The 11899-nt window shown below is 37.0% G+C and overlaps 1 protein-coding gene across 3 annotated transcripts; it reads right to left on the bottom strand.

Annotated features, from left to right (window-relative positions):
• Positions 1–446: 446 nt before the first annotated feature.
• LOC141596498 (uncharacterized) lies at positions 447–4975 on the bottom strand. 3 transcript variants are annotated; one of them, XM_074416693.1, is made up of 8 exons: positions 4700–4975; positions 3862–4448; positions 2435–2551; positions 2007–2185; positions 1830–1923; positions 1389–1466; positions 1174–1275; positions 447–833 (listed from the first exon to the last, which is right to left on the bottom strand). In XM_074416693.1, exons 2-8 carry the CDS (start codon positions 4354–4356, stop codon positions 699–701), a joined length of 1200 nt encoding a protein of 399 aa, XP_074272794.1. In that variant the 5' UTR covers positions 4357–4448; positions 4700–4975; the 3' UTR covers positions 447–698. The 3 variants fall into 3 exon arrangements, with proteins under 3 accessions (XP_074272794.1, XP_074272785.1, XP_074272800.1); XM_074416684.1 differs by having other exon boundaries at positions 3862–4418; positions 4700–4936; XM_074416699.1 differs by lacking the exon at positions 1389–1466 and having other exon boundaries at positions 4700–4873.
• Positions 4976–11899: the final 6924 nt, after the last annotated feature.

The raw sequence follows: 11899 nt of genomic DNA on the forward strand, positions 1-11899 counted from the left end.
TTTTGGTAAATTAGGACCATAAAAAACTAGAAATATTATTGTTAACAATTTGCAGCAGTGGCGGTGGATTGTCAGTTTCAGGAGCTATCTTCCATGGGGTACGACTGTAGACGGAGTAGATTGGATAAGGTATTGGCCACCAAGGCGTGGTTACGCATATTGAAATTCGTTCTGATGGTTGATTTTTGCTCATTTGTTTAATGTGTCCTATAAGGGGGTCTCGAAGGTACTCGATATCATACTGAAATTGGTCCCAGGCTAGGGCGCCACCGGGTAACGCTCAAATTGGGTGTCACTCTCTCACAACCATTCTTAACTGAAGGGGTCCCCACTCACCCCATGTGAGAGGGTGGCGCCCAAATTGGGTGTCATCCGGTGGCGCTCTTTCATTTAACAAAAACAAAAACAAATTACAGACAATCCAAAAAGGGGCACGACTACGGCACGAGTCACAAACTGCTCTCCTCAAGGAATAAATAAAGTTACTTGGTGAAAATTTGTTAAAATTTACAAATTAATAATATCCTAATCTCTATAAAATAAAATGGGAGTAGATTACAGTTGCAGAAATGGGTGTTTGATACATTTGTTGTTTTGCCGAAAGCATTAGCCATCTTCGACTTCCAGGTTGACATGCCACGATTGGGCGAGTATATATGATACAAGTACAAACTATTAGTAGTATCTTATGGCATCAACTAATGTTCTTCGTCTTTGAGGGAGTTGAGCCGTCTTGACCTCTGATCAAGTTCTGCCATGACCGCTGGTTCCTGCTTTTTCCGCTGCTTTGATATCGTGTTGCTCGTCATTGAACCTATTTTATCGAATGCTACCTGTATTCAGCAAACACAACTCCTAGAGTATGAGATTTCATCGGATAACAGTCTCAGAAGTATTTGCAAGGAACCCCTATATATGGTGTGTCATTAATTTGATGAAATACTTCTCAAACAAGTACCATAACATTAACGGTTTCTATTTTAATTTAAGCGATGGTATATTTGTATATGAATGAGTGCATTACTTAATTATGAAAAAAAATTGAGAATATTGTGATTTTTATTCTCAAAACATTTTTTTTGTTTCCCCTTTTCTTCAGTTACAACAATTGTCTTTTCTTGTAGCTACAAGGCAGGGTAAACCAGAAGGAGATTCGATAAATACGACACTTACCGTTAGTAATTCATCAGGGTCGAACAGATGGTGAGTGGTTTTCTGTAAAATGTTTATTACGTCACCAACCTGATGGGCCAAAAGTAACTCATCCTCTTTCATCTGCAATCAATTCCCGAGTCTTAGTAAACAAGCTACACAGCTTATAGCTTATTTCTTTCAAGAAAAGAAACCATCAAAGCATGTCAGACTAGTCGAAAATGAAAAAGGGTCACCTTAAATATGGCCAAAGCCACATGAAACAAAACTTTAGCTCCTTCATAAAAAAGGACATCCCACACTCTCAAAGTTGTCTGAAAAGTGAATAGCAAGTTTTAATTATTATCCGATCAAAAAAAAAGTTTTGATTATTGGTGAAGGAACGGTCTTGATGAGCAAAAACATAAATCCAACCGTCCCATTTAAATTATTCTCGGAAAATTTTTATCTACCATGATATAATAGTTCAAACTTTTAAAATGTTAATATGAATATATTTATTTTGATAAATCAAACTCGGGAAAATATTCATGGTCCTACAACATATATTCCGTTGGACAAAATTTATGGTCAGTTAATATCGTTTACCAAAGTCAAATGAGGACAATATAAATAGAATAGAGCTCGTACAGGTGGTAACAAGCTAGATGAGAAAAGTTGCAGAAATATGATTAAACCTCAGAAGGCAAGCTTTTTGAGAAGAGACACAAGAACCACTCTGTGGCAACAAGCGAAACATCAAACTCCAACGCTTCCAAATGAGAAGCTATCCTGCATTTTCCATTTTAATTATATAAAAAAATAAAATCATCTTCAACATACTAAATTATCATTTTCATCGGAAAAAATATTACCCGGGACACTTTTTTACAAGCAAGTCTTTGAAAACTCTCTGCTCAACATGGCAACCAGATAAATTATTGGTGTAACAATCATGAACAAGAACATCTTCTAGTAACACAGCTAGCATCCAAAAGGCTTCTTCTTCCGTCTTCATAACAAGCAATAACAATGCTGCAACGTAGTTTAAACCCTGGACCAATCCCCAAAAAAGAATTAACGATAAAACCACAAAAATAAGAAAAGGAGACATGGTAATATGAGTCTTTAGCTGATGAGTGATGACCATCATCAAAATCATTCATTTTGAAATGTTGCTACAGAGTAACATCCGTAAATAGTTTGCACTTTGCAGAATAAAAAGGAGAATACGAAAACAATTAGCACTAAATGGCCTCAATCGCCTCCAATTAATTACCCTCGAAATGGACTGAATAATTACCTGACAATAGCCAACGTCGGAATCACGAAATGAGTATCCAACAAGAACTCGTCGCAGAGCTCCATGACCCTCTGTTGTATCCAACCAAGTGTGACCAGGGAAGGTTCGAGGCAAATCCTGCAGAGATATGAGAAAGTATGAAATGAATGTATAAACCTTCTGATGATCATGGCATTTATTCACAACAGTACATTACTAATATATATTCACCAGTTTTGCCTTATAAACAGGATGAAAGGTCACATAGCTTTGTGAATTGAAGTATTGAACATGCAAGATTACAATACTACACTCTTAAACAACGGCCATGATGAATCCTAAAATGGTCAATAAACTGCAGTAACAACGGGGATCTCATTTAAGGTTTAGTCTCCCTAATGCCAAAGATAAGTTACAGATCATCATTCATTTTAACTTGATATATATCGACAGAGACCTCAATGTATTACACCCTGCGCCAAATTTTGCCTAGCAAATGGATGCAAGCGCTAGGTCTAGCAGGATGTTAAGTTTGTGTGTGAAATGATCCTGGTTTCAACTAGAACAACTATTAAGGTAGTTCCAAAGTCGTAGCAACATAATTATAGAGCACATTAAATCAGGGATCAATGACTTCAACTACTTGAACTTCTAAAATCTGTTATCTGACTATTGCTCGTGTTCCGTATGAGAATAACACCCATTAAACTGCACTTAAATGCAAAAAATATCAAACATATTTTCCAAGTACATCAAACCAAACAATTGATGAAGTTTAAATCAAAATAAAAATTATGCCATCAAGACAAAGATAATATCATATGGTAAAGCAGTAGCATGTCTTTCCAACATCAAACTTCAATCACACTAATAGGTCACAATAATTACCACTAATGATCCAAGTGTTGATGTCTCAATGAAGGCCCGTTGGCATTAAATTTTACCAAATGCCTTTTGAGACAACTTTCTTCCTAATTCCGGCAGAACATTGGAACTAAAGACGATCCACCTGAGATTCTCGTATTATAAAGTAGATAACAAAATTATTTATACAATTTCTATTATAGGTCATCCGAATTAGTATCTCCGTTTTCCACGTGACGTAAAGCTTTGTATATTCGACCCCCTTACCTCACTGTAGGCACATCTGAGGTAGTGGGGGTAATGTTATTGTTGCTAAATGAGATAACTTATAGCTAACTATTAATGTATTACTATGAAACATACGATTGATTTCTCGTATTTTAAACAATGAACGATAAGCATGCTTAGCGTGGAAACTTCAAATAACATAATATATTTTTCATCCAGTTCTACATTTGACAATCATGAGAAATTCTAGGGACAATATATTCCATACACGAAGGATATGATCATATCCGAAATCCTTAACACTACCAAACAAAGGCATCAAAACTACCAAAACGGAAAATAACATTAAAACTCACTTGATCAATTTGCTTTGTTGCAGCCGTGGACATTCCCTCAGTAGCCTTAATTAGATCATCATAATAACTCTCAGGCACGGTGGATTTCTTCTTAGCAGCACCAGATAACGTAAACCAAATCTTAGGCCGTAAAACAGGAGGAATTCCTTTCCTAATCAACCTCTTCAAAGTGATAGCATTAGCTAAAGCCGAAAGCTTTAGAGAGGCTTTAAGGGACGACGAAACCTGAGTTTGTAGGTACCAATTAGCACCTTTGCTAGCTTCCAATGCCCACCAAACCCTCCCTTGTTGTCTAACTTTCTCCCTCACCTCATTCAACACATTCACATCATCCACATTTCCTTCGACTGTAAACCCGTATAGATCTTGGAATTTAACAGTCAGATTCGCGCGTCTTGTGTGAATACTTGGCCTATAATTGATTATATGAGCTTGGTATTCATATCCCAAGTTTCTTTTGCTTTCTTGTGTTCCATACATTTCTTTGGGTGCCATATATATATAATGTATATAATTTATGTCGATGTTTCGACCTTTGTCAGCAATCAATCAAAATTCTGGCAAATGTGACAGAAATTGCAAATACCCTGATGAGAAAAACCACCCAAATCCTCAATTCATTTTAATGGGTCCTCAAAATTCGTAGCTAAATCAATAAAAAAAACACAAACAGCATTAAAAAAAGCTGAAAATCTAGAAAACTAGTGTATCTAACAAGGGTAGATTACCAAGCTGCACATTATCCAGAAAAATGGGAATTTCAGCAGAAACAACCAAAAAACATAATGACAGAAAAAACCAAAAAAAAAAGAGAAAAAGATGGAGTTTTGGATATTACCTGAGGGAAATGGTGATCTTCTATTTTTAAGGAGGGGAAGATAGGAGGAGGAGAAGGATAAGAGAAGGAATTAAACAGCAAATGTACAAAAGCCTAAGAAATCGGAAGAAAGAGGGAGAGGAGGGAAGACATGAGAAATGAGATGGATGATGAAGAATGAGTTTTGTAATGTTTGTGTCTTGACACAATCAACTCATTCTCACACACACATGACTCATGAGGCTCCCTCACTTGTCTGAATTTGGATTTTTTATTTGAAAAATGTTATGCTAGACCAAGTTTAAAAGATTGGGTGAGGCTCCCTTTTGCTTTACAAAAAGGTAAGTTTTCCTCTAAGATGGTTCAATTGTGAAGATGGTTACGTTCATTAGAAGTTTAAAACGGGTTAAATATATTCACTTGGTAGAATAAAACAAGAGTTATGATCATTGATAGGCATGATTTACTCAATTATGAACATGAATGACCATTATACCCTTATTATTTTCACCCTCATTTTCCGTCTTATTTCAATCGAATAAATCGCTCAATTATTCCACCAACCACACTAGCCACCGCACCGCCCAGACCATCGGGCCAGCACATCTCCTCTCCCAAACCACCCGCTCCACCGTGAGTCCGTGACTCCAACTCCCAAAAATGTCTAAGCTTCAAAGCCAATTGACTTAGTTAATTTGCATTTAAATATGGTGTCTTTTTTCAGGCGGAGGACGGGCTTGACATGACAAAGTTGTGGCCGTACTTAGCCGATGCAATTGTCCATAACAATTTGTAGAGTGATTCATTATAATACGGTTAACGCTCAATCTATTAACTTTATTAACTTCAAACCCTAATTTCATTTGTTTAAATTAATTTAATTAATCTCCCTAATTTGATAGTAGTTAATAAAGTTACTAATAAATTAGAATTGCTAATTGGTTAACATGAAAACTAGTGTCCATTATTGAGTAATTTAACGGATTTGATTAATTTTGTGAGGAAGAAAATTAGAGAGAGTTTTTATATTTTGCTTTCTGGAGAAGGGTAAAGTATGGAAAAATAATGGCAAAGAGTAAATGTAAGAGTAATTTTTGTTCATGAAAGAGCAACTACATAAAACAAAAGCAGAATCTGAAACTGTCAAAATAAACTTGAAATCGAAAAACCGATGGAAAATATCTTAGAGCATGTTTGGCCCAGTTTATGGAAAAAGGTTTCTGGTTTTGAGAAGGTGTTTCTCCAAAAACAGTTTTTTCTCAAAATTAGGAGTGTTTGGCAAAGCTTGTCATAGAAATACTTTTGATAATTTATCATTGTTTGGCCTAACTTTCTTAGTCATAAATTTAACTTCACTCTTATTTATTCTATGTTTTATTTTTTAAAATATTTTTAATTAAATTTATTATAGATAAATTTGCATGGGTTGGTTGTACTCGAAAATTTAACATCGTCTCATTACCTTTTTTTAATTAAAAATACCTTTTCACTATTAAAAAATGATTTGCAAAATACGTAGTTAGATAAGAAAAAAATATTCTTTTATCTTATAATTTATAATGTTTAATACTTTCAATTGTGCATACTCATGCTATAAGTATTATTTTTTTGTTCAAATGAGTGCAGTATTTCGCGGGTGAGAATCGAAACCCCAACTTTATAGTTGAGGTAAGCGAATTCTTATTACTTAAGCTAACTCTAGTTCTCTTATTCTCTATACTCATGCTATAATATGAAGTGAATGTCCGTTTACAAGATGTTGATGTGGGGGTAAGTTCGGCTGCCGACATTATTGATTGTTCATCATTGATGTCGGATTCTAATAAGGATGTTGTATCGTCTTTAGATGCTATGGAGTTAGGTAGTACCTCTAGTGATAACAATGAAGTTTGTCGTACCTCTGCCTTAAATGTCGACTTGGAACCGTGCTCCAATCAGGAGGAGTTGGGTAGTACCGATTGTGATAATATTGACGTTGATTGTACGTCAGTCTTAAATGTCGACATGGAACCTTGCTCCAATCAGGATGAAGGGGATCGTTTTTTCACTTTCAAGAAAAGTGGTGGCAGTAATTCCAACCTTAGGATTGACACCAACTCTTATAAAAACCTTCTTGTGGGTAAGATCATTTGTGTTCACCAGCAAAAGCTTTTAACTACAATGACTGTACGAGCTTACAACCTTCCTAAAAAGCAAACTTTGACGGGAACTCCCCATGAATTTTTTTCAAGGGAAGCAGTAGTTCCCTCTTCCGGTCCTTCGACTGAGAAGCTTAGTTCAATTCAAAATCTTACGATTTCGGAGAATGTCAAGTTGGTGAAAGATTAGGCTATTTTCCATATCAATAAGAAGAAACGTCTAACGTCTGATGCATCTGCTATTAGCAAGGTCTCCACGACTCAGTTTGAATTTACGGCTATTAAAGAGCAATTAAGCAAGAAAGGTAGTTGCAAGGTGGAGCGGACCAACTGTCGCGGTCAAATGTCACGGCCTACTAGTAATTTGAAGAAACGTTCTTTGGTATCTGTCGAGCTTTTATCTTCTTTTTGCAGGTACACTAAGACGGTTGCAGAAGGCAAGGGGAATAAAAGAAAGGACGCTCGCATAATTCAGTTCGATAATCATTACCATCCACCAGTCAAGAAACGTCGTCTATCGTCTTCTTTCGTTTCTAGTTTTACCACGGTATGAGTGGTGGAGCTAGGGGGGGGGGGGGGCTAGCATAGGCGGTCGCCCCCCTGGCGGATGAAAATTTCGAAGTTTTTAATTAAATTTTCGATTTTTTTTTCGAATGTACCTTATGAAATTAGTCGTTCGCCCCCCCTAAAATTTTTCGCCCCCCCTAAGTTCAAATCCTGGCTCCGCCACTATGACGGTATCATGGGTTTCAAGTAACTTAGGCCCCTCTACTGGAGTGGAGATCCTCTGTCCCATTTGGTGTCTCAACGTGTGTGTCACTCCAATCAGCATCTAACACATCAACAAAGTAATATAATTATTGCAATATTTTATTTTGCAACAAGTGATGTGTCAAAAGGTGAGTGGAGTGACACACATAAGGGGACACAAAAGTGGGACAGACGATTCTTACTGCCTCTACTGGGCCTTTGTTTGTTCTCTAGTTGGTTTGTGTATCTGAACCCTATGTAGTTTCCGTTTTTGCTTTTATAATAGTACATCTTTGTCTAAAAAAAAAAAATATGAAGTGGATGAAATGTTGGTACTATGTACGGAAGTAGCTGGTTGGTGCATAGGGAGGTGAAATCATGGAAAATATATTACCAATGGCATGCCCTTAATAAAAATAATTGAAATATGTAGCCGTGTTTGTTGTAGAAACATAGAATATGAGAGAGAAAAGATGAGATGCAACAGTGAATAGTGATACACAAATTCTCATTGAAGACATGACATATCCGTCACAAGCTGAAGACGGATACCATTTTACCTCACAATGTACCCACTTTTTCTCTCTCTGTAATACTATTCATGTGGTCCCCTTTCTCCACTAACCCATTTTATTACCATTTTATCTCACAAAATATCCGTCACAAATGGTAACCCGTCACAAGGGAGACCAATTGGCAGTGATATTGTGCGAGAGAGGACAAATCTAATTAGGGGAGATGTAGAATATTTAATAGTGGATATCAGTGAATATGCTCAAAGTTTTGTGAAACTAGAAGCAGAAGTAGCAAATTACTACTTCTGTTTTTAGCGGCTAGTTTTAGAAAATTGGCTTTAGAAAAACAGTTTTTACATTGGTAAAAATTAGTGTTTGGCCTTACTTCTATTTTTATAGTTGAAAAAACACTTAATAGATGGGGCCAAACACCATCGTAATTGATAATTGATCGAACTTCTGATATGACTAATGAGTAACCTGAATAGTAACCGAAACTCAATCCAATTTGAATCGAATTGAAACTGAATCGAATTCAATAATAAGTGAATGATTCCTGAATCTGTATATTATCTGAATGGATAAGTGATGAGTACAATTTTAGTGTCATTTTACCCCATATTTAATCCTTTATTCCGACTCGATTTTGTATGCTTAATTGATTATAAGGCTCATTCTATTAACTAATTTGTAGTAATTAGTCATATTAGTTATATTTAATAATTAGTCGGATTTTATTTAATATTAATATTAATATCATTTTATTATAATAATGTGTAGGTGAAACGGGAAAGCGAGACGGAATAATGAAACGGAAATCGAGGAGCAAGTCACGTTGAGACGGAGTCAAATAGAAGAGAAAGAAAATGTGGAATCTCGTGCAAGGAAGTCAAAGTTGACTTCACCAAAAGTAACAAACACACAAAAAGTCCCCTGCTCCTTCTTCTTCATCGTCTTCATCCACCATCATCCTACAAATCACCACTGTCGATCACCAATTCGCTCCTTCTCCACTTCAATCATCACCACGACAACTCAACATCAGCCTTCATTCAATCACAATCACCCCCTGCATCACTTCTAACCTCCACAGCAGCCCATCACCATTAATACTCACCATTTTCATTCACCTCCATCACCACCATTAATACCCAGCTTCACCATTCATTCGTTAATCACCATCAACAATACCATCCTCCATTCATACATTAACAACCCACCATTTCCGCCATTTCCATTCATCAACACCTCCCCTGCATCTCCACCATACCCGACTTTACCATCATTCAACACCCATAACCTGCACCTTCACCATTCATCCTCCATTAAATAGTAGCAGCAGCAGCTCGTCACCACCAGCTGCAACAATCAGTCATCCCCTCCATCCTCCGACTTCAAACACGCTCACACTCACCAACTCACCATTAACCACCACGCATCACCTCCGCTCTGCCTCACACCACCATACATCCACCATTAACAGCCCGTCGCCATTCATTAACTCCACCACGACTCCAACCCACAATTCGACATCAACAACAGCAGCTACCCAACTCCGTTTCCGCATCAAAATTCCATTGCCATCAACCTCCATTAACACCACCATCCCCGGTGTCACCATCTCACCATTAGTGCCATCACTGAATTTTTCAAGGTCGAAATCGAAACAGGGTCGATTTGAAGCAGACGTACTCCATGCCGGTACCCCGGCAGCCGACTGCCCCCACCGGTAGCCACACACCCAAATTTTCCTCCTTTTGTTGAAGACTCGCACGGCCGAGCCACGGCAGCCCCTACTGCACGCAACACCCCAAATCCTCATCTCGCATAATCTCTCGCTGCTCTCTCCGGTTGCCGTGGCAGCCGACAGGACCGCATAGACTACACCCCATTTAATTCAACCCCTTTCTTCAAGCTACGCGCTTCTGCACCTCACCGACCGATCACGGTGTCCGTGAAGCTCCCATTGCTGCGTTTGTGCGTCTTTGGTTTCTTCACCCTTTTCAATTGTTGATGAACGGTGGCTTTAGTTTTGTGAGATCAATGTGTCAAAATTAGTTGACTTTTATTAAGATTATTATTAACTATTATTATTATTATTATTATTAATTATTATTATTATTATTATTGTTAGTAGTAGTAATTAGTAGAAGTAGTATATAAAGGCACCACCTTACATGAGACCTTACCACATTAGACTACATTAGTTTACACACCATTTTACCATACATTAGAATTAGAATAGAATTAGACTAGTATTAGTTCATCTTTCTCTCAACAATTGTAGAACCCTAATATTTACTCTCTCCTTTTCATTCAATAAAATTTGCAATCTTTCTTTAATTATTAGTTTAATTCTTCCTTTGTTCATTCAAGTTCCTCATCTCTCATTAGTATACAATTAGTATTTTGGGTTGTATTTGAAGATTAGAAGAAATTCATTCTTCCATTATTATCCAAGATTGCTACTTTCCTCTTTGTTGGTACAATTCTCATCTTTTGTTTACATTACTTTCATTAGTTTACATTTCTTATGTTGTTTTATCATTATTCATCTAAAGTAGTAATCTTTATCATGTTTACAATGTTTACTTGTGTTTTGTTGCAATTTATTGTTGAATTCTCACCCATGAACATGTGTGAGTAGTCTAATCTAGGGTCTAGGGGGAATTTGGGTAATTAAGGGGATGAATTTGGGTTGTTAACCTTTTGAATTGGGTGATTATGTGGTTTCTACTCTTAATGCATTTGAAGTGTTTGTGGAAATGCCTCAATGAAAATTGGACATTTCATTAACATGTTTGGCTTACCTTGGTGCATTGTGCTATTAGATAGTTTTAGAAGTGCTTATAGATGAGTTTTAATGAAAGTTAGAACATCTCTTTGATGCATTCGATCCGTCTTGGTGCTCATGCTATTGGGTAGTCTCTATGCTTAATTTGTAGCTAGTTCATCTCGATCAAGTGACAACTTATTGAGGAGCTTAAGGTGACTAAGAAATTAGTCTTAAACCCTTGACCACCATTATTACCCTTTTCTTGTTAGACCTTGTTTCTCCCCCTAATTGCCCTTTGTGAACCCAAAGACCTTAGCCTTCCATCAATTGAATACAATCCCATTTAATTTAATTTAACTTGTTTGCATCTTAATTTAGATAAATCAACATCTTATTTTGTTTGGCTAAACTAAAGACTTAAACAAACCAAGTATCTAACCCCCGTCATCTTCGTGTTCGACACCCGAATAAATACTACTTTTATTTGGTTTTATAAATTGTTTTTGATTGGGAAGTGACGGCAAAATCCCTACATCAAAATGGCGCCGTTGCCGGGGATGGCGTTAGGTTATACTTAGTTAGTTAGAGTCTTAGGCTTAGTCTTGGTGTTGTTGTTTGTTTGTTTGAGTAGTTACTTGTTTCTTGTAGAGTGAGTGTGTTATTGCTTACCCCTAGTGCCTCAAAGCACTAGGAGACTAACGGTTTGTTGAAGTACATGCCTAGAGGAGACGGTAATCTTTTGCTTAGTGACCCGGAATCGGAAAGGCTCTTTAGAGCTTTAAGAAGAAGGACCTTAGCAAGGATTGAGAATTCCGACTTGGCAACTTTAAACCAAGCTAGCACATCCACCCAATCGCACCAAGAAACCCTTACCAAAGAACAACCAAACAACACAATTTATCCCTTCTTACAAAATCCTTTCCACAATTTTTAACTACCTACAAATACTCACCACAAAGCCAAACATGAATCAAGAAAGCTTCAACCAAGGTTACCAAGGTTACCAAGACTTCTACCATGGAAATCAAGGGAACCAAGCCAA

The sequence above is a fragment of the Silene latifolia genome, chromosome 1, assembly GCF_048544455.1.
Source record: "Silene latifolia isolate original U9 population chromosome 1, ASM4854445v1, whole genome shotgun sequence".
NCBI lineage: Eukaryota > Viridiplantae > Streptophyta > Magnoliopsida > Caryophyllales > Caryophyllaceae > Silene > Silene latifolia.

Bases quoted from the DNA above. Each gene is read 5' to 3' on its own strand.
- LOC141596498 (XM_074416693.1), bottom strand. From the start codon at position 4,356: ATGGCACCCAAAGAAATGTATGGAACACAAGAAAGCAAAAGAAACTTG. The intron at 1,276-1,388 runs GTGACCCTTTTT...AATTGATTGCAG, and splicing joins TGGCTTTGGCCATATTTAAG to ATGAAAGAGGATGAGTTACT. The intron at 834-1,173 runs GTAAGTGTCGTA...TGCTGAATACAG, and splicing joins ACCCTGATGAATTACTAACG to GTAGCATTCGATAAAATAGG.